At 47.1% G+C, this 23,294-nt stretch overlaps 2 protein-coding genes across 2 annotated transcripts in view; both read left to right on the top strand.

Moving 5' to 3' along the window:
• Nucleotides 1-19,116, top strand: part of phactr3b (phosphatase and actin regulator 3b) — a 34,261-nt gene extending 15,145 nt beyond the window's left edge. The window contains exons 2-13 of the mRNA XM_068711821.1: nucleotides 1,166-1,324; nucleotides 1,421-1,495; nucleotides 1,844-1,984; nucleotides 2,528-2,755; nucleotides 2,841-3,048; nucleotides 3,378-3,568; nucleotides 4,336-4,489; nucleotides 16,215-16,270; nucleotides 17,168-17,229; nucleotides 17,310-17,450; nucleotides 18,082-18,158; nucleotides 18,593-19,116. Coding sequence (XP_068567922.1) covers nucleotides 1,166-1,324; nucleotides 1,421-1,495; nucleotides 1,844-1,984; nucleotides 2,528-2,755; nucleotides 2,841-3,048; nucleotides 3,378-3,568; nucleotides 4,336-4,489; nucleotides 16,215-16,270; nucleotides 17,168-17,229; nucleotides 17,310-17,450; nucleotides 18,082-18,158; nucleotides 18,593-18,608 — 1,508 coding nt within the window. The 3' untranslated portion in view covers nucleotides 18,609-19,116. The remainder of the gene's footprint in view (nucleotides 1-1,165; nucleotides 1,325-1,420; nucleotides 1,496-1,843; nucleotides 1,985-2,527; nucleotides 2,756-2,840; nucleotides 3,049-3,377; nucleotides 3,569-4,335; nucleotides 4,490-16,214; nucleotides 16,271-17,167; nucleotides 17,230-17,309; nucleotides 17,451-18,081; nucleotides 18,159-18,592) is intronic.
• Nucleotides 19,117-23,094: 3,978 nt separating this feature from the next.
• LOC137873579 (solute carrier family 41 member 3-like) overlaps nucleotides 23,095-23,294 on the top strand; it is a 13,710-nt gene continuing 13,510 nt past the window's right edge. The window contains exon 1 of the mRNA XM_068711825.1: nucleotides 23,095-23,175. Within this exon, the coding sequence (XP_068567926.1) occupies nucleotides 23,158-23,175 (18 nt within the window). The 5' untranslated portion in view covers nucleotides 23,095-23,157. The remainder of the gene's footprint in view (nucleotides 23,176-23,294) is intronic.

A 23,294-nucleotide genomic window follows, 5' to 3' on the forward strand; every position in this document is an offset into this window, starting at 1 on the left:
CGGTCAGGAGTCCATCTAGATTGTTGGTCTGACAAAAGAATCATACATGTGTGGCTTCAGGACATTATTAAGGCTATTTTATTGAGACAATGAATCAATCCATTTAGAAAAGAATTGGCCGGTTAATTAAGATTGGAGATAATCACTAGGTGTCTGTGGACGTACTGCTGGAACCCTTGCTGAATGGTTGTGACCACCGTCGCCTGTGGAACACCTCTCACCTCTCGATGAGGGTTCTGGTGATCCGTGTGTGATTTGTTCTTTGAGGGACGTTGATGAGCAGATGTTGTGGATTTAGACGCAGGAACATGTTGGTGTTTCATGGAGCTGCACGGCTCAGCTGTAGCTCCCCGAGGTGTCAGCTCGCTGTCGGAGCCAGACTGTGTAGGAGTTCCTATTTCTGTCCTTTCTCCTAGGAACCTCTCTCTGTCTCTGTCTCTCTCTCTCTGTCTCTCTCTCTGTCTCTCTCTCTCTGTCTCTCTCTCTCTCTCTGTCTATCTCTCTCTCTGTCTCTCTCGCTCTGTCTCTCTCTCTTTGTCTCTCTTTCTGTCTCTCTCTCTCTCACTCTGTCTCTTTAATTTATATTAACCTGACAATAACACAAACCAATCTGTAACATCACGCACACTGGCCCTTAAACCACAACACACACTCACCCCCCGAAAACCTACAGGACGACAAAACACACAAAGTACACAGAGACACAAAGACACAGAGACACAGCAGGACGCTTCACGTTGTTGCGTGATGTCTGATGGTAGCTTCCTGTACTCGATGAGGAGTCCAGAGTGAACACCAGCATGCGGTCTGCTCTGACCTTAGACAATGTGTCTTCATTCCCTGCGTGTCTTCTTAAAGGCGTCCTATTGTCCGTGTGTGTTCAGGGGCCAGGAAGGTCTGAAACCATGTGAGTCACTCACAAACAATGCAATTCTCTGTCCCCCCCCCCCCCCCCCCGGCGCTCGCTGCTCCTCAGAAATTAGGCCGGAATCAATACGGCGTTCACAGCCAGTGACCCGCATCTGCTGCTGTCACATGACGACGGGCTCGTCAGCCGTGTGCAGCCGATCGGGCCCCAAGTGGTTTAAAGGAATTCCGTCAGTCTGTTTCAGGGTGGATTCTGTTGCCTGACCCTTGGTTTAAGACCGTGCGCTTTGTGTGGTAGACGTGATGGACCAGCAGAGGGCGCTACACTCGGGTTGCCTGGTCTCGGGAGTCCGAACGCCTCCCGTCCGCCGCAACAGCAAGCTGGCCAGCCTGGGACGCATCTTCAAGCCCTGGAAATGGAGGAAAAAGAAAAACGAGAAGCTGAAGGCTCCTGCCGGTGAGTGAGACGCACCGTGACTCCTCCTCGGGTCACGTGTGTCACGTGTTTTACTTTCCCGTTGCATCAGAGCCATTAAACGTTTGCTTTGTTTAGCCGTGGAGAAGAAGGCAGCTGCACGACAGAAGAGAGATGACCTCGTCAGGAGGAACCCCGGGGAGACGGAGACAGGTGCAGAATGACACACACACACACACACACACACACACACACATGCACACACAAACACACACATGCACAAACACACAGACACACACAAACACATGCGCACGCACACGCACACACACACACACATGCACAAACACACAGACACACACACAAACACATGCGCACGCACACGCACACACACACACATGCACAAACACACACACACACACAAACACACACACACAAACACACACGCACACACACACATGCATGTGACTCCGGGGTGATCACAGTTGACTTGTTCGGCCACATGATGCCCGACTGTGCGGGCTCATTCCTGTCCTCTTCCTCTTCCTCTTCCTCTGTACACAGAGTCGGATCTGGCTTGCGGCGGCAACGGCGAGGATCCGGACACCCCGACTCAGTCCGACGCCGAGGACAGAGACGAGGAGCCTGTGGCGCCTCTGGCCAGCACCAGCGAAGACCTGGGCAGCGATTTAGAGGCCTCAACAGGTAGAGTACAGTGCTGTGGTACAGGAAGACGTACAAGTACACGACGCACAGCGCTCCATTATGTCTTTACACAATCAGTTCACTTCATAGTACTTTGTATAGTACTTCTACACAGACGTGACACAAGTGAGGTTCATTTTCTGAGCTTAAAGGAATCAACCAATCACCTTAAGGGAACGAGTGGAGTTGCAATCGTAATATTGAATTCCAAAATACTTTATTACTCCTGTATTACTCCTTTATTACAAAGGCAACGCAGACCAGAAACACTCTTTCCGTTCTTACCTTTCACAATAAAAGGCTGCATCAACTGAATGCTAATCAATATGAATCCACACTACAGTGGATGAGTGACTCTGTAAGATGAAGTGATGAATCAACACTCTGCCATCGTTGAGATGTTGAAAGGTAAACTGGTGCAGCCATGTTGGTGAACCACCGTGCGTCCTGTCTGCTGTCCACTAGGTGGAGACAGAGACCTCCCGAACGAGCCAAACCTTTGCACCGTTCACACATCACACCGTTGCCGATGTCTCATTTCAGTGCAAGACGTGACCGAGGATTCGAAGACGGCGGGAGACCCCAGCCAGAGCGAAGACGGAGAAGACGAGAGCACCTCGCTGAGCGACCGCAGCGACGAGCGGCCGGCGGGGAAGGCGGAGGCCGTCGAAGGGAAGCGGGAGGCGACGGCGGCCCCGCCCGGACGAGCCACCGCCTCTCCTCCGCCCAAAGCGCCGGTCAAACTGCTCACCAGACTGGGCAGCCTAGACTGTGAGTGAACCACGAGGACCCCCGATGCAGAAGGTCTGCTGGTTTTGCAGCAGTGTTCTCACGTTGATGGCGTTTTCCTTCCCAGGCGCTCCTTCGGTTCCAGTAAAGAAGTCCCCGGCCACCTTACCCAGGAACTTCACTCTTCCCAAAGACTCCCACGGCTCCCTGTTGAGAGGCAGGTTCCTCACGCCCACCGGGTCCCCCCACCTCGGGGCGCTGCACTCCCAGCTGCCCCCTAGCTGCATCATCGAGGAACTGCACCGCGCCCTGGCCACCAAACACCGACAGGACAGGTCAGACTCTCACATGAGCTTTAAACTTTGAGTTTGTTCCTGTAGTTTCTGTTCCTGTAGGTGGTGTGAAGGGAGATCTACAACATATGAGCCTTTAGACACTCAGTCCTCCTCCTGGACTGAGGTAGTGTTTCACTGCCGTTACCGGTGGAACAACGTTACAAACACTGCTGTGTGACACTGAACAATCACTGTACCTAAAGGTCACAATAGGCTGTAGGGTAACACACACGTATTGTTCTGGTTCAGTGTGATTACATGAACCGTATTCGACACCTTCTCGTGATGAAGTGTAACCCACAGGCTTGTCTTGTGATGTGTGAGCTCAGTTTCCAGACGAAGGAGGCGCGCTCCTCTCTGAAACGCCGGCTGGACGGCCGGCTGTCCCGCACGTCCAGCACAGAGAGAGAGCCCGCCGGGGAGTCGGAGAGCCGGAAGGAGTCGGACGAGAACAAAGAGAACTGGCGTCTGGACGAGTACTTGAGCGACCAGGACAGCTGGAACGACTCCGTCATCTCCGGTGGGTCTGCTGACAGGAGACGGGATAACCTCCGCCGATGTGTGTTTACAGTGAGGGCGTGACGGGGAGGCGTGACGGCGATGACGAGCGGCGGGCTTACCGGTGTTAGGTTTCAACATCTGCTCCGGTGGCCTAATTCTCAGCCTGCGGTTTAACATGTCTGTGACCCTGGAGGAGAGAAAGCATGTGTTAGGACGGGACAGACGTGAGCGAGACGCAATGCAAATGTGTGGTGGAGGAGAATATACATATACATATACATATACATATACATATATATATACATATACATATATATATATATATATACATATATATATGTATATATGTATATATATATATATATATATATATATATATATACATATATATATACACACACATCACCAAATGAATAAAGGTTGACAGAGTTAAGTTCAGATAAACAGAAGTACACTCTTTATTCATCAGTTATGGTTGTAATGTCTAAACAAATCCACACAGACTGAAGGCTGAGCGTTACTCATTCATATCAGTTTTAACATTAGAATCTTAGAACATTAGGATTGTTTGATTAATTCATGATGAACCGGGGGGTGAACATCTTTGTGGTACGTATACAACACTGAGTCCAGTATGTATTTCATAATGTATTTCATAATGTATTTCATTAATAAGGAGTCAGGTCTCATGAGAATGAGAGTCTCATGGTTGGCATCAGTTCAGCGGTTTAGCTGGAGAGCCTCTGACGCCGCTGACCTTAATCTCGTGCTCCACCCCCGCGACAGGGACCCTCCCACGCCGGATGAGGAAGGAGCTGCTGGCCGTGAAGCTTCGGAACCGGCCCAGCAAGCAGGAGCTGGAGGACCGCAACATCTTCCCCGTGCGCAGCGACCAGGAGCGGCAGGAAATCCGGCAGCAGATAGAGACCAAGCTGGCCAAGTGAGTCGCTCTGTGATCTCTCACCCCAGATCAGCCATCGGCCCCTCCTCCTCCCCCCCCTCCTCCCCCCGACACCCCCCCTCCTCTGCACCATGTACAGTATGTCCCGTTCATCATCATCACTGCTGCCATTCCTTCACTGTCTCCACATCACTGCAGAGCTGGAAGACGTTTTGGAATATTAACTTGAAATATGTTTTGATGTGCAGACCTGCTGTGAAGGGACATAAGCTGAGTTCACTGATATGAGACATGAGACACGAGACGTGAGACATGAGACATGAGATATGAGACATGAGACGCGAGACGCGAGACGTGAGACGTGAGACGTGAGACATGAGACATGAGATATGAGATATGAGATATGAGACATGAAACATGAGATATGAGACATGAGACATGAGCTTTGACTGTTTTGCTGTAGTACTTGTGTGGAGTTAGTGGTTAAAGCTTTGAAGGTTCAGAGCACTGTTCTGGTCTTTCATCCAGCAGAAGTGACGTGGGGGGGTGGGCCGTACAACAGAACGACAGTAGACACATATAGGCAGTGGTGGACACCCATGTGATGTTTCCTCAGAGCGCTCACTGAGATACAAAGTCATGTGATTATACCAGAAGCTCTGGTCAGTTTGTCTTCCATGGAGCAGCTCCAGAACCTCAGACGGTTCCTTCACTGGTTCCTTCATGCTCACACGTCTTCACTTACTCTGAATGAAGATTGTCTGTGGAGCTGTGTGAGTAAAAGGTACGGCATGGAAGTACAAAGTATGACGTTTAGAGGTACTTGTACTACTGTTTTTTAACTACAGTCTGAAGTATTTATTTGTTTCATTGATTGTTTCACACATTATAATAATGATGATATCATTGTGCAGTATGAAGGCCAGCAGCACAGTGGATGAACTGCAGGCAGGCCGGTACCCGGGTGTCCGGGTGTGGCTTCATCGCGGGTCAGAGGGACGCAGACTTTGAACCGAGAGGGAAGGAGAGCTGGTTTCCCTTTCCTGTCCGCCCACACGGAGAGCGTTTGATGCTTCCTGATTAATTTAGCTGAGCCGCTCGCTCCCCACACGACACCGTGAGAGATGAGAGAGGCCGGGTGACGTCCAGACCGGCTAAACAGACCGTCCTGTGAGCGCTGAGGCTTCACCACGTGTGCCGTTTTCCTCCGCCCTCACCCGAGTATGTGACGTCGTCATGAAACCAAAGCTGTCTCCGAACACGCCTCGTCTCCGTGAGCGTCTCCGTGAGCGTCTCCGTGAGCGTCTCCGCGAGCACGTTGGACTACTTCCAGCGGGTGGACGCGGATTAGCAGAAGGCATTCTGCTGCGTGAGTTCATTACAACGTCTGTACAGACCGGAGGGGACTGCAGGGGAGCCTGAACACTACACACAGCTTATGTAACCTGATCACCCTTATGTAATGAAAGGGAAGTGATCAATGATGTGTGTGTGGGGCGGGGGGGTGACAGTGGAACGGTCACAGTGCTGGTTAAGTACTGCAGAGATCACTCCTCTGAGCGGAGCGTCTGTCCTCAACACCCCCTCAGTTACAAATGTATAGCGTTATGTATTGAGATAGACGCACAATGTCATATATATGTGTCATATATATGTCATATAACCTAACGATGTGGCCCAGCAGCCACTGTGACAGGTCATAGCAGCGTAAACAGGTGTAATTAATACAGTTCATTATGGCCAATTAAAAGTCAATCCAGTGAGCCAGCAGTGGGCCACAATACCAGTTTTTGTTTTTGGGGCGACGGCACGGCGCGCTCGTCTGCCAGCGGACACGACGAGCGTCTTCGTTCAGCCGCGAGACAAAGCTGAGGGACGCTCTCTGCCAGCGACCGTGTCGCTGAGTGAATCTACCGAACGGCTGAACGGATCAGAGCCGTCTGTGGAGGTGGCTGCACACTGTGTCCTTCTCTGAAGCAGGGCTTGAGTGCTGCGAGGGTCCGTTAGTACATCAGGAGCAGAACAGTCACTCTCACCTTCACTCGGCCGCAGCAGTCGAGCCAGGCGACATGACGGAGGCATTTCTGTTAGTCGGCTCTTCTGCAGCGTCGATCGGAGGGAAAGCGTGATGTCATGAGGCAGAAACCGCTTTGAAGTGAGTTGTTGACGCAGCTGACTACGTCCACTTCTTATGTCAGTCTGTGGTTATGATCCACTAAAGTAGGATTCATAAATCATCTCTGCCGTCTTGACTGTTAGGGCCTCCATATGATGACCCGGTTTCAACATGTAAAGGTTCTACAGGACCTGCTGGATGGACTTCCTCCCTGTTAAAGGGGTTCTTCCTGGTCCATGTGAGGGTCCCGGGACAGAGGAGTGTGTACAGACTGTAAAGCCCTCTGAGGAGGATTTGTGATTTTGGGCGATACAAAATGAATTGAATCATACGCTGGTGCTTTCATTTAACAGTATGGTGGATAAAGAAAAGACGCACAGACCTGAAGCATGCAGCTCACTGCTCACCTTTGTCTTGGATCTTAGGTTTACAGCACCAGAGCCTCACTTGGTGTACGTGTCCACACTGCTGCACTGCAGTGACCTTCTTTGGATGATCAGGAATACACACACTGTCTTCCTGAAGTACATTCGACACAATGGTACAAGAAGAGGCCGTGTGAAATGATCATTTGAATCATCACATCCACGTTATACATTTAGAAAACTCTATTTTCACTTGTTCTCACATGTACTGGATAGCCTTTGTTTGTGTTTACAGCGGTACATGTGACCATCATGGTGCTGTGATGCACCACGTCCACAGATCACCGATCGTGGCGAGTTGCATTGATTTGCGTTACTTAAGCCCCACTCAGTGCAATGCAGAGCGGCGGACCGGCCCGGGACGGCAGCAGGGAACCCTCTGTTTCTAAATATAGCTCGCATCGGAGAAATGCTGCAGCAGCAGCAGCCGTAATCGATGGGCGACGTACGTCACGGCCCAGATTCGCCTTCCCTGTGCCCCGCCCCCCCGATGGAGAGACTACATCTCCCCTGACCGGACACTGCAATGATCTACGTCTCCATCGCTGTCCTCAGCTGAGGACATTGTTAATAACAGGGACACTGTGAAGACCTTCCTCTATAACACTGCTGAGATCTCACTGATCAGGCTTCCGATGACTTAGAACAAATCCCTGAAGCATCAGTGCCCTGAGTTCCCAGTAGACCGTGTGGCTGATATTTTTAGACGTTGTGTTTTACTTTTTAGCCATCATGTAATGGATAATTTGATTTATTGACGTCTTTCAGGAGGTAAAGAAGATCCATTACCCTCCTGAGCTTTAAGAGCACGGCTGTGCAGGTTGGAACATTTGTCACGTTCTCATCACAGATTAGTTAACAACCACTTTATACAAACACGCTAATAATAGCTAGACTAGCATTCTTATTATAAAGACTCATGGAGCATAATTACTCCTCCGTTTAACAATGAACTATATTATACATTATTCTCATGATGGGCATTTTCTTTGTTTTAAATGGCAATTCATCAGACTCCACACAGCTGCCTCTGCAGCCACACAATGAAATACATGTAGTTTATACGCAGTAGTAAACCGTAAGGCTATCAACGTCAGCTATTTAAAGTAGCTGACTGATGAAACACGTTCATCAATTAGACTCATAGCATTGCTTATTTTCTACTACAGCTCTTTGCTGTTCGCTAAGTTGAACCTCTGCTCGTGCTCATTAAGGCGTAGCTCTGAAACTAAAAGTCCAGTCAGCAGATAGTGACAGCAGCATTGGTCAAGGAGGTGAAGCGATGGTGGGGCGATGTCAGGAGTCCTATGAGCCTTGGATAATAATTGGATATTTTTGGCACATGGACCAATTTGAGCTGACACCACAACTCAGTGTGCCGACTGCAACGCTGCAGCCGACTGCAACGCTGCAGCCGACTGCAACGCTGCAGCCGACTGCAACGCGGCAACAATAACTTTCAGAGATGAATTCCAAACCGCACGCTATGCTAGCAGTACATACAGATTTGGCAAACATGTAGCACATGGTATGCAAACAAAACAAAAAATATACAGTGTGTAAAAACTGATGTGCAAAGAATGCATCGGACCAGTCTACCTCGCCTACCGTATCCCACAATGCAAAGCGCCGCAGCAGTCTACGGTCACAAAGGACAAGTTTTATACAATTTCCATTTGCTGTTCCGTCACTAAATGCATTCCTGAGGATTCATGAGGCAAAAAAAAATTCTAGTATGTAGTGTGTAGTATGTAGTGTGTAGTGTGTAGTGTGTAGTACTGCCTATAGAATACAGCAGGTCTCTTAAGTCTGGCTCACTGGAGTCTCTCTTAGCTCTGGATCATCAGAAGCTTGTTTGGTAGATGATTGTTTTGCCCCGGAGCTGCATTGATCATTTCGTGAACCAGTCGTTGAGATCAATCGTTCCCTGCGTGTCGTTGAGGCCGATCTTTAATCTCTTTCCTTTAAAATGATGTGTCTATAAGCGGCACGCAGCGCTCGTTTCCAGGTAACCGAGGCTGTCAGACGGCGGCTCTCCCGTGTTGAACCGCAGAAAATACTTTCTGTTTCATCATCTCTTTCACCTGAGATGAAACGTCAATGCAGCTCTGACTCGGTCAACGAAACGTCCAGTGAAGAGCCGTCACGTCTCTCACTGCAGAGACCTGGTCTGTCTGGACCCAACGACACAACCAGACCTGTCTGGACCACAACAACACAACCAGACCTGTCTGGACCACAACAACACAACCAGACCTGTCTGGACCCAACGACACAACCAGACCTGTCTGGACCACAACGACACAACCAGACCTGTCTGGACCCAACGACACAACCAGACCTGTCTGGACCCAACAACACAACCAGACCTGTCTGGACCCAACGACACAACCAGACCTGTCTGGACCACAACGACACAACCAGACCTGTCCCTGACCCAGGGTTGAATACATCAGAACAGTTCACACTGAGCCAAGAAAAGTGACTTCTAAAGGAAATCTATAGCTGCTGCCATTTATATAATGCTTTATATAATACGTGTGTGTGTGTGTGTGTGTGTGTGTGTGTGTGTGTGTGTGTGTGTGTGTGTGTGTGTGTGTGTGTGAGGTTAGGGTTTCCTCAGCTGAAGCATGGGTTCTCTTGATGTTCCTGTTATAACTACTTATTGTTTCAGTTTGTTTGTTTTTTTACTTCTGTTTTAAGAATATCTAAATTAAATATATATTTTTAGTCGCTTGCTTGATTTAGTTATCAAAGCCTTTTGTTGCTTGTTGCTTAAAACCAGATACACCCGAGGGTCCCCCATTTGGACGCAGAGTACATCAAAACTTAGAGAGTTTTGTGTTAAAAGTAACTGGCAGAGAACCCACGAAGAACGAATATAGTGATGTTATAGTTCTGCAGAAACCTCAGCGTCCTGGGAACAACATGAACTAGGTCACTTCTACATGAGACAAACACATCTCCCATCAGCCAAGCAAACAAATAACAAAATATCATAAATCATACTCGATATGACTGGGACAGACCGGAGAAAAAGGCTGCTACACTCCGTTAGCAACGTGCTACCTACGAACATGCAGCATGAAAAAGCACGAGCGCCTGACGGAGATTACGGACATAGTTTCCATTTCTCTCCCCGGTAAACCATCGCAGAGATATTCAGCTTCGAACACAAAAAGTCACACAGCTTTCATCGAATATTGTACTTACTTTTGGTCGAATCTCAGCGAAAAAATGGAATATCTCCGTACTTCCAACGCATGTTTGTCCAGCTGCTGGTGCTCCGTGTGAATCCGTTCGATTCGTGTCTCTCCGACACTCCTCGGATTCTTGGGAGGGTTGGAAGCTCAGCAAATCAGATTTCAGAGCTGGACCTTTTTGAGCTTTATTGGCTAATAGTGCTGTCAATCATCTAGCTTTCAATTCCAGGCAATTCTATTGGCTCCTACGGTTCGAAGGATGTCTCAATGGTGAAAATCGGAGAAGGGGGGGCTGAGATACAGCCCTGAACAGAGAGTCGAAGCAGGATTTGACCTTAAACTAAATAACTAAAAAGGGCATAGAAAGAGCTTAAAACACTCAAAAAAGGTCCAATCTTCGGTCTATTGATTCAATGAACATCATGAGTGATACATAGAAGTGATATAGAGTGTTTTTGAATTTTAAAAATACTTTTTTATTCAAATATTGGAGTATTTGATCAGTTTTCTAATTTGAAATGCTCTATATTTCATAAATGTTTCACTGTATCTATGTATAGCTGTGTATATAGAGCCTATATCAGTTGTTCTAAGAGCCCAGCATATTAAAAGTCTTGGATACCCATACTTTCCAAAAAACAATACCCTAAAAGTGCTGTTTTTCAAGATCGAGCTTTTGAGTTTTCCAAGTTCTGCTGTGTTCCATCCTTATCTTATGTGAACCAGTAACATGTATTCTGATAGTTCCATGATTTTTCTCATCTCAAAAATATATAAAAAAAGTTTTTTTTTTTTTTTTTTTTTTTTTTTTTTATACAATTAATTAGGTATTTCTTATCTTTATTCGAGCTGAGGCCTGCAAATAGGCCTCGTTTTTAAAAGGTTAAAATGTAAATGTGTCAGAAGAAGATTGATATTTTGTATTTCTAAAGTTGCATCGTCTCACTGAACGCTTTGGTTTAAAGAAAAGTAAAATATAAAATATAAATGTATAATATAAATGTCTATAATGACGAGTCCAGGTCTAAACTGCTGCTTTCTCATGTGAACTTTAGTCTGATGTGGTTCTGATTGATGGAACCAAAGGTCCAAACAGCTCACAGTCTGTTTATGAGTGAATTACAAGCTTTATATCTTATCACGTAGGTGTTTTATCATGAGTGTGTGTGTGTGTGTGTGTGTGTGTGTGTGTGCGTGTGTTTACGGTGGCGTGCTGTTCTTGGTTCCACATTGTGTTTCTGTCTCATGTGTTGAACAGAGACCGGTGTTCTATCGCTGAATGCTTGTTGACCTCCGACTCCCCCGCTTCCTCCCCCAGTGTGCCGAGGCGTCCGTGGTCGGCTGAGGGTTGAAGCAGGGACGGTGGCGTGTCGTTTGTGTCTCTGTGGTTTCACACGAGGATCGGTTCTCTCAGGAAGTGCCTCTCCGGGTTTCTATTTGTGCCTTTTATAGCGAGCGGCGTCACGGACGGGCGTCAGTCCAATTACAGGACTGGAGTTGGCAGATATCATAAAGCAGTTGGAGAGACGTAAGCACCGGATGGCACAGCCTGCACATACCGAGTGTGGCGGTGAAGTGAAATCCTCAAATTACACGTTGTCACCGCTGTAGACCGTCCCCGGCCCACATGCAGTCATTAACGTTATACAATGGGGTTTTTTTTAGGGATCTAGCTGCAAGAACCCTCTAATTGAAATGTCAAAAGTCTCAAAGCCTCAGCACCACCCTGTAAACAGTGGTTGTTTTCACCCTCCTTTCTACCATGCCGAGTCAGGGCTCCACCGTCACCGTGTCACGCGTGGCCGGATTAGTCCGCTTGTCTCCACTGCTACGTGTCTCAGGATACAGTAAGGTACAGTAAGACACAGTAAGATACAGTAAGGTACAGTAAGATACAGTAAAATACAGTAAGGTACTTTAAGATACAGTAAGGTACAGTAAAATACAGTAAGGTACAGTAACATACAGTAAAATACAGTAAGATACAGTAAAATACAGTAAGATACATTAAGATACAGTAAGGTACATTAAGATACAGTAAGGTACAGTAAAATACAGTAAGGTACAGTAACATACTGTAAGGTACATTAAGATACAGTAAGGTACAGTAAAATACATTAAGATACAGTAAGGTACAGTAAAATACAGTAAGGTACAGTAAACTACAGCAAGGTGTACGTTGGTATTCCCAGTCCAGCACTGACTCTGGCCTCACAGCTGACTGAGAGAGGCTTTATTATGCAAACAGAACCACTGATTGCTTTTTAAATAGGTTACAGCTGCCATGTTGGCTAATGGCTTTCCATTGTTTAAGGAGATCAATGTTTGTTCAGTGGGTTCAGGTCAGTCGGTGTGACACTGACGTGTGACTCGTGAGTGCAGGATGAGTCCTCAAACAATTGAAAATTCATATTTAATTTCACTGGGTCTTTAAAATCAGCACATTAGCGTCGTCATTGTGAAACGGGTCGAGATGCAGACAGCGTCTCGGTGTCTCGGTGCGGCTGTAGACTCTTGGTCTTCGGCTTACGGAGCCACTTGAAGCTCCTTCGCAGTGAAAGCTCACGGCCCGTGTGCAGCAACCTGAGGCCGGGTCACGCTATTTGAAGTCGCCTCTTCCACGCTGCGCTCCCAGCGGGACGCTCAAGAGCCAGACACCGGCGGACGCCTCGGAGACAAACGAGCGGCTGGATGAAGAATCGATTCTTGGTTTCATGTCTGAGTCTTTGAATGCGTCCCCATTCATCTGTCATCAATAGCACAGCCGGCCTTTGAACGGAGGACGTTTTAAAGGGTAGCTGGAAGCTCTCGAGTGGTTGGTTCCCTGTTCTTCTTTATAACTTGAAATTCATCAATGGCTGCAGTAGAGTGTTAGAGAAATATACATCCAAGCAGCAGTCTTCATATTCATGTGACGGTGACAGTGGGAGACATCCAGGTCAACGCTGAAACACGACCACATCCTGAACAAGTTACATAAACGTCCAGCTCCTGGTAGGCTCAGACTGAACAGGGTTCCTGTAATTATTCCTGGCAACTGCCCCCCCGTCCTCGACTCCCCGTCCTCGTGTTCTGTCACTGAGGGCAAAGAGGCCCGGGATTAACCACACCCCAGTGGGCAGTAGGCAGGCCCGCTGCCCGGCCCGTGGCGCCTGACTCATCCCGTTCTCCTCCACTTTTCACGGGCTGACATTCCCATCAGCACCCGCTCCTACAGGCAGCTCATCGCTTTGACGGGCCGGGGAGTTCTCCGACAAACGAGGAACTTCTCACCTCTGAGCGAGCAGAGTGGGCGAGTACTGGTGAAGGGAGGCGGTGACTAAAGGCCCGTTAGGATTGTTCGGCAAAACAGAAACGCGCTGACTCACTCTAGCTCTTAAGGTATTCAGATTTAGTTGTGTTTTTGTGTTTTATCCACTGCAGCTAAATCGTCTGAAGTCAAACACACACGAGTGGCTGCAGCAGACTTGATTCTTTGAACTGAGGCAATCGCTATTGACCTGAAATGTTTTCCGCTGCAGACCTCACATCCTACCGCGGCTCCGCTCCATTTAGCTCGCTCTCCCCTTCTGGCCTCGATGGTCCTGTTGTCCCGGCTGCAGCTGAAGCTCTCACTCTAGGTGTCATTGTTTACAGGGCCGTGGACAACATGTAAAAGGTTTCAACTACACCTGAAGAAGACAAGGCTGAATGCACACTGAATGTGGCACACTGAAGTAACAGGTGGAACAGAATACAGCTGAGCCTTTGTGATGGTGTGAATGGGAGAACGAGGAAACGCGGTGCAGACGTGTTACAGAGCGGAGCGTCCTCCCTCACAAGTGATCGTTGGACACACAACAGACACACAAACCTGACAGCAGACTCATTCAGAATCAGCATTAACTGGTGACCGTGCTGCTGCTTTTCCACCACTTAGTTTGTAGAGTGTAGCCAGGCTTCAGCTTCAGGCTCCAGGCTTCTTTAAGCTCCCGAGCTGCTCAAAACATCTCATCTCATCGTCTGCTGCTGGTGTGAATCACAGTTCCTCCAACAGTTAAAGAGTGTGAACACATTGAAGTGGATTTAATCTTCTCCAGGGAGTCGTGACTGCTTATCTTCATCTGACCTGTGTGTTCAGGGAGCCGGTGTTCTGTGCGTTCAGTAACACTGTTCATCTGAGCTCATCTGTAAAGATGCTTCTTCTCTTCTCCTCTGGGCAAATGGACAGCTTGTGATTAATTCTGACCTAGAAACAAACCGTTTAAAGTCGCCAGACTGGCTGGTGAACTGCATTCAGATGAACACTTTAATGTGTTGATGAACTGCATTCAGATGAACACTTTAATGTGTTGATGAACTGCATTCAGATGAACACTTTAATGTGTTGATGAACTGCATTCAGATGAACACTTTAATGTGTTGATGAACTGCATACACACATCAACACTGAAACCACAGTATTCACCAAAACACGTTCTCTCTCGTCCATTTTAATGTAATTGTAGAAACATAAGTGGTCCACAGCGGACTTCAATCAGGAGTTCATTGTATGTGTTTTGCTCGACTACTGAGATCAGCTAAGCTAGTTAGTTACTGCTTTGTGAAGTTATGCAGAATAGATGAACGTGAGGTCACTTCATCATGACAACAGAGAGCGGTGGTTTAGCTTTAGCTGCAGGAGGCTATAGCTTCAACACACACAGCTGTTGTTTGAGCACACGGAGGAGTTCACTTATTGAACTTTGGCTTTATGTCTTTTACTAAGTTGCTGCCAATAATAAAGCTACAAAAAGGCTGATTCAGGTCCATGTCGACCACTCAGGGTCCACATCACCCACTCAACCCCAGGATGAAGGATGAAGGATGAAGGGAGCTTTCTTTGTTTGGTTCCTTTTTAGAATAGGCGCTGTGCCGACAGCTGGAGGTAGATGTGGTGTCAGTAAGTGTGTGTTGGGGGGGGGGGGGGGGGGGGGGGGGGGGGTCTTGGAAGGTCATGTGAGGAATCCTAAAAATTGCTGACCCCCCCCCCTGTTAGACAGGGAGGCAGCGTGGCGTCAGCAGCCTCTTTGTCTGTTTTCATCTGTGATCACATGACTACATCATGACATCATCATGACACTCACAGTCATCCTCAGTGCTGACATCAGTACATCTTAAATATATCAATAAATATATATAAATATCAGCTTAAGCTCTGACTGAACAAGAAGAAGAAGACAATAACCGACGAACAGATGATGAACATGATTCAGTGCAGCCGTTAAATATTCAGGTCATCATCATGTGAAGCTTCATCTGTTTGTGTTGCATTTTCTTTCTATTAGTTTTCTCTTAAAGTCAACATAACAGACCATCACCCCCAACCCTGAGTGTGCTGACTGATGACATGGAGAGAAGTGATTAGATGTTCCTTCACTTCAGTCTTATGAGTGTTTGTTTAATGATAAACTCTTATCAGAAAACACAATACTGCACTACTCCCTTTGCTGCGGTTGGTGTGTGTGTGTGTGTGTGTGTGTGTGTGTGTGTGTGTGTGTGTGTGTGTGTGTGTGTGTGTGTGTGTGTGTGTGTGTGGTGGTGGTGGTGGGGGGGGGGGGGGGATCTCCTCTCAGTCCCTCCCCTTCACTGAGTGTCGTGCACGTGGTTGCTGTGCTGGCTGCAGTCCTCGCTCCACTCTGCGCTCAGCTGTCCTCCACACCGCCGCCGCTCCGCCGGGACTACAAACCGGAGCCGGTCTTTCTTCTGGTCCTCCTCACCTCACTGGCTCTGACGCGCGACCCTCGGCGCGCAGCCTGACCTGTTCTTCCCCGATGTGGAGCCTCAAACGTTACGACAGAACCAGCCGCGTTGTGGACTCGAGGTGGGACGCGGTGTTCGCGTTTTGGATGTGCGGATCCTGGCGCACGGCGCGCCGGCTCAAGTGTCCGACGTGCTAGTAGTGAAGAGACCGAAAGAGACTTTGTGGTCGGGCAGACCCTCCTCCAGAGCGCGAGGGGGTCCGAGATGGTCCAGAACGTAATTCTGGTGTTTTTCCGCAGGAGGCTGAGCCAGAGGCCGGCGGTGGAGGAGCTGGAGAGTCGGAACATCTTAAAGCGTAAGTCGAACCTCTGATGACTGAACCGGGTCAGCTTCTCATCCTAGATCCGAGTCTCTACAGGGTTAGGGTTACACTTTATTTATACTAACGTTTAATACGTTTATGTTTAAAAACTTCTCTAAAGGACATCTTTAATTCCTCTATTAACGTAACGTTCACACCATGTTTCATCTTTTTAACATGGTTATTGTGGTGTTACAAACTACCGCTTGAGTGATGAGTCTACTGTATTTTGTATTATTTCATTGTTATGTTAATAATGTGTAATAGTTTGTCTCTGTTCTGTGTGAAGTCAGAAGCTTTGAGTTTGTTCTGACAGAACAAGGCTTTGGTTTGTTTGATGCTGATTTTTAATTTCAGACATCAATAAATTGAGAACATAAACAGCATTATGTATTACTATAACCCGACAAATACATATAGAAGAATGTTCAAATATTGACTATTAGCATATCAAATGAAGCATTATGGGGAATGTAGTCCCACCTCGGTGGTGAACCTCGTCTCAGGACCACCTGTGGTCTCTGAGCAGCTGTCGGTCTCATCACTCTAGAGCTGCTGAACCAGTTCAACGCCTCGACGTTTTGCTTCTGAGAGATCCAACGTGAATGAAGCGTTGTGTAGTGATCTCTCTGCTGTGTCTGATGAAGACAGATCCCACCAGGGGCTCTGATCTAATCACGTTCAGCACTGATCCACAGTGAAGCTCGGCACACATTGATCGTGAGGAGGATCCCACACGTTAGCTCCGTTAATAGACTTCATCAGCTCTCTGGTCCCATGAGGCAGAGGCCTGGTATCTACTGAACGTTTGCTACGACGACTGAGCGTCTCCAGACCAGCCTGAGTGGAGCTCTAGTCCGACTAGTGAATGACTCGTTGTTGTGTCAACAGAAAGAAATGACCAGACCGAACAGGAGGAGAGGAGGGAGATCAAACAGCGGCTGAACAGAAAGGTAAGCCACATCCAGAACCTGCTGCTCTTTTAATATTTAGTTTTACATCAACAATCTGACGTTCCTTTCTCGTTCTCCAGCTGAACCAGCGGCCGACGGTGGACGAGCTGCGGGACAGAAAGATCCTCATCCGCTTCAGCGACTATGTGGAAGTGGCCAAAGCTCAGGACTACGACAGGAGGGCCGACAAGCCCTGGACCCGACTGTCAGCTGCTGACAAGGTGACTGAGTACAGGACAGAATAGTAGTATTATTAATAGTATTAGATGTTAGTAGTAGAAGTAGTACAACATCTCTATAGTGTCCGTATTCAGCCCATCTCCAGGGTTTCTCCAGGTCTTATAAAGTCTTTAAAGACATCAGAGAGTATTAAAAACTCTTCATCGCTACAGTACAGGAGCCATGAAGCTCATCGTCTCATGATGATGTCATCAAGAGTCACTGTGTCACCTCAATGACACACACATGCTCCATCGTTAATCCATGCAGGTGAAGCCTCTTATCTGGGTTCAGGTTGAATTCATGTAACGTGAGTTCATCCTCAGGACGTATTGTTACATCCTGGATAGAAGCATGATGACAACATAATAATAATCATAATCATAAACAGTTTATTGTCTCGTCTGGTGTTTCATCACACGCCATGAAACAGGAAGTAAGCTGCACTCTGTGTGCACTTTAGTTTGGTGAGCCATGCAGACGGTTCATACGTCTGATGTAACATCATCATCATCATCCTCACCTCTACTCTGACACAGTGAAGCTTTCATAGACAGCAGATGCTTCTGGATGGATGGTGTTGGGGGGACTCCTCTGGGCTCACGCTCCGTTACGCTCTTTGTTTCTCCGCAGGCGGCGATACGGAAGGAGCTGAATGAGTTCAAGAGCAACGAGATGGAAGTTCACACATCGAGCAAGCATCTGACGAGGTCGGTTTGAAGCGTCACGTTGTTCTGTTTCACCCCTCCATAGCATTTCTGCACAGATCAAGTGATTCCATGTTGGTGGTCAAAGAACAAAATGTCTGACAGAATAAGTGACAGAGTGAGTCCACTGGTCGCCTGCAGCTTGTTGCTCTTGTTGTCAGCGTGACATTGTGCAAAGACACAAAGTCTCATTGTCCTCAGTGTTGCTCCAGTGAGAGCACAGCCTGCAGCGCAGCCCCTTGGGAGGAGAGTCGCCCCCTTCTGCACCAGCTCTCCACCCTAATGACCGGCCGGGTATATGTTTAGCTTACGTTTCGCTCTGGAGCTAAAAGAAAGGAGAGGAGCGGCCATTGGCTATGAATAGGCCTTTTGATTGATGAACCCTCAGTGTGAATATTTTAGCCCGCTCATCACTTTCCCTCCTTTCCCCTTTGCAGGTTCCACCGGCCATAGCGAGGCTTCTTCTGTGAAGAGTTGCCGATGTCCGGTTCTGTCCCTGGAGACCCTTTGAAGTCTTCCAGTGCCCTGGCCCACAGTTAGTGGGCTCTGGTGCTCGTGTCCAGCGAAACCTTTGGAGGCTGTGTCTCTAGAAAAGGGAGTTGACGGTAGACGTGGACGCATGCGGCGAGCTCAGCTTCTGCTCGGAGGACCGACCCCTCGACCCCTCGCTTCACCTCGTCAGAGGGGCGGGGGGGGACACTTTCGTTTTGTACACAGACTCTTTTTGAAAGACATCCTCTCTCCGATGCCGCGGAACAGGGGGGGGTGCATGTGACCGAGTCGACCGGTCCCACTCCTGTACCAGTACTCACATCCCCCCAGCTGTGTGTGAGTCTCACCAGTTCAGTTGATGATTTCATATCGACGGCGTGAACAGAAACCTCGTCTGTGTGGAAGACAGACTTCCCTTTGTAAGCACTATTTATTGTCTGCACAATACAGGTTTAACATTTGTACCAAACTGTGTCTTGTGTTTTTGTGTTTCCAAACACGTGTCGGCAGCACCAGGGTGAAACCGTTCTCACAAAGGTCAGAATCAGAGTGATAACCGCTGACTAAGCATCATGGTTGTAATCCGCTCAGATTCATCTCAGCGGTTAGCGCTCTGTGAGCGGATAATAACGTCGTAGTGAAGTTCACCTCGGATCACGTGACGCTGGTGACCTGTTGGTGTCGTCGTCTCATTTGTGAGTTTAATCCCGTCAGGAAAACAAGTCCACCGACCGACTCCGTCCAATCTGGAGCGGGAGGTTGATGTGAAGGCTGTTTGTGCTGCATATGAATGAATGAATGAATGAATGAATGAAGTAATTAGTTCTGACCCACTCCAGACCCTCTGAAACAATAGGAGCTGTAGGCCGTTTCAGACAGTAGAAACCTTTCAGCTGATATCAAATGTGGAAACAAATGAATAGAAATAGAAGCAGCTCTGGCACGTTCAGGCTTCTTTAGTGACGTCGACAGGTCAGGTGAGTCACCGGCTCCGTCCCGGCCCTGGGGGAGGAACAGATGGCGGCTCCGGTTTAAATTGCGCCGTACTCCGGGACCGCTCGCCGTCTGGAGTCACCAAAACGAGCATCTACTGGCCGAGAGCCCGACGGGCCCCAGAAGAGCCCCGGTTACCTGTGGAGCTGCGTGGGACGAACGAGGGACGAACGAGGGAGGCTCTCGTGGGCGTGAGGGGGATACCCTGACTTCCGGGTGTACCCTCAGATAGGTAAACACACACACACACAGAACATATGTTCTGCTGTTTTTTAGCCAACTGTAAGCGTGACGACCTTCTGCTTCAAAATCAGGCTTTGAATAATAAATCACGACGTTTCCTTTTTTCCACATATTATATATAAGAACAATACACAACGTCACTGTTTCTCATGGACACCGAGCACCCAGAGCTGTTTAACCACACGCTAGTTAGTTAGTTAGTTAGTTAGTTAGTTAGTTAGTTAGTTTATATGACTATAACCCTACCAACCAGGGTCTCTGCAGACCCCACAGGAATCCTTGTTGTGTTCTTTATTCTCACTCATGTGCTCCGTCTGTTTTCATTTCACTCAACATGTACATGAATGTAACAGTAAAATGACATTAATAATGTTTTCAGAGATCAGTCAACATTGTGTTTTCTTATGGTAGTTTATTTCGAGGGTCTGCTGGGGAGTCAGTGGTCCTGTTGATGTTAAATAATAACTGTGTTAAATATGTTGCTGTGATGATGTTTAACGATATGTTGCTACTACTATTAATATTCACGTGCTTGAGACGAACTGCACAAAGATTACAAAGTGACGCAGTTCTTCTGTTCTAAATGACACATTTAAAGATGTAACCCATGATCATAATAATGATGCATCAGTGTGTTTTTTACAGTTCCAGTCCCCCGGAGCAAACGTCACTGTTGAGCATCACGATGCCTCCTAATATGGAGGCCTTTTATATAACCAGACACCGGCCCCCCAAATAAAGGCACAGCGCTGCGAGGCGGCGTGGATACGAGCCCCCGAACGACAGCCGAGGCCGTTAGTGAAGAACATCGACCCTAACGAGCAGTGAAGCCCCAGGGCGGTCCAGAGCCACTGAGGACGTTTGGGTTGTTGTTGTTCTGGTGTAAGGTTTGGGAGGAACGGGGATTTCATTCTGAGTGCAGAGGAAGCACTAAGAAGCCTCACGGCACAAAGACCACTTCATCCACTGAGCCTCAGTCACTGTACGCTGGAAGTTGTCATCATGTGAATTCAGTGATTACAAGCGACTCAAGAGACAGCAGCAGAGTGATGAGGGCGCTGCAGACAACACACCTTTCTGTAGAATGTTGAGTTTTTATTTTCTAAGAACGAGTACAGAGCTCTGTTACGCTCTCAATAAGGGAGGCTAAAGCAGCCATCACTGTACAGTACAGTAGTGTTATTATAAGAGGTGGTGCTGTCACTTTAAGAGTCCCACACTGCTTTAGTAGTGCATTAAGAAAGCTCAACAGAGGGACTGATATCTACACTGTGCTTTTCACAACCTTCCCCTTTTCTTAACTACATCCAGAGTCAATACTTTACATTTATACATGTTTTAATGCAGGTATTTCACCCGTAGTAAGAATATATTTCACTTTGTTGCTTTTACTGAAGTATATGATATATATATATATATGATCTGGAATACTCCGTCCACAACTGGGAAAAATAAATGAAAAGTCAAAAGACACATTTTAAATGGACGTGTGAGGTTTTACATTCACAAGGCCTCTAGTGTCCCATGAATGCTGCTGCTGTTGCAGTGGAGCACTTCAATCACCAGAGTGCTCTCACATTTAAATAATCACAATCATTAAATATTTAAATCTACTTTGTTTAGTTTTCTTTCTCAGCAGATCAAGGGCCTGTGTTACTATTATTACTGATGGAAACAAATCAGTAATGATATAATAACTAGTATTAGTATTATAATGATGTAGTTTAGTTGTATTTAATTTAAAATTGATTTTATTTCTTTTGTTCACAGACTTCCCTTTATTTTGTATTTATTTTACTGCAGTTAATTGAATGACACGTTCTCTGTTTTGTCACTCGCGTCATTAATCCTTCCATATATATATATCATATATTATTATTATTATTCATAAACTTAATATAATAAGTATCGTTTTCTCTGGTTGATGGGTCATTTTTAAAAGGCTCAGTAATGTTCTGGTGTTCAGACTCATGATCGTAGATCATGTTTGCAGCGTGGCTTCAGTCACTGCAGCCGTACGGTTCGGTGAACAGCCTGCCAGAGAGTTCCTCGTGTGGAATCCGGCCTCCGGTGTCAGTGGAAACCTTTCGACGAAAGGTCAGCGCTGTCGGGGAACTAAAGGGGGCGGGGTCACAGTGCAACAGGGCTCTCTGTAGTCCTCCTTCCGTCGGTCACAGCAGAGTCACATGGTCACAACCAACCGGTCGTTCAGCCCTCTCCACCAGGGTCACATATATTACAGATGTATATTACAGATGTATAGTACAGATGTATAGTACAGATGTATAGTACAGATGTATATTACAGATATATATTACAGATATATATTACAGATGTATATTACAGCTGTATAGTACAGATATATATTACAGATGTATATTACAGATGTATATTACAGATAGCAGCTTCTACTCTGAGGATGTATTCAGATCCTTTACTTCAGTGAAAGTAATAATACCACACTGTAATACTAGTATTATCTTCTAAATATATTTGAGGTGTCAAATCTTAAAGGGTTCATTACTGTACAGGTCGGAGGATTATTATACATTATTATTGTGTTATATATGTGATATATATTGTGATATATGTGTTATTTTGACTGATCATTACTGCATTAACATGTAAGAAGCACGAGGTGGATTCATTTGAACTACTTCGTATTTCTTGAGCTGTCAGATAATAAAGTAAAGCCTCTGAAATGCAGTAAAAATACATCATAACGTGAACAGGTACAAAGATCATAGTCATCGCAGGTGTAACGCGCTCTGTCTGTGGGCAGCAGCGCCCCCGTGTGGACGCTCAGGTGAAGTGCAGCATGCTGTCACCTCGTAGCTGCGACACTTTGTAATTGTGTCGCCGTTGTTGTCCCAATGCTGGCGTCCTCTCACGCGGTAGCAGATGACAAACTCCAAAGCGGCTCCTGGCTGCAGGAGGAAGGGAGGAACGGGCAGACGGACTCTGAAGACGTCCGTCTGTCCGCGGGGCCCGTGGGGCCCGCTGGACGTCCAGCACGCTGCGGTGTCCGTGTTTGTCCTCCTAGTCGTGGTTTGTCACACCAAAATGAATGACGTAATACGCAGCTTTAATTTCCTTTCATTCAGTTCACCACAAGTGAGAATATAAGAAGAGAAAGACGACATTTTATGAGACAAGTAACAACATTAAAACCTTCTCCACCTTCTCCACCAGCACCGAGTGCAGACGCGTTTCCTCACGTGAAGCGAAGAACGTCAGAGGGTGAAAATGAGTCTGCCAACAACATCATGCAATAATGAAGGAGCCCGATCTGGTAAATATGGTGTTGGTTGTTTGGTTAGATAACAAGTTAGTATGTCAAAAAAAGTAATAGTATAGTATGTCGAAAAACATACTACAACACGTCATATTATAGTATGTCATAAAAAGTCA

The sequence above is a fragment of the Cebidichthys violaceus genome, unplaced genomic scaffold, assembly GCF_023349555.1.
Source record: "Cebidichthys violaceus isolate CVI_PGR_0920_01 unplaced genomic scaffold, fCebVio1.0.p SCAF_17, whole genome shotgun sequence".
Lineage (NCBI taxonomy): Eukaryota > Metazoa > Chordata > Actinopteri > Perciformes > Stichaeidae > Cebidichthys > Cebidichthys violaceus.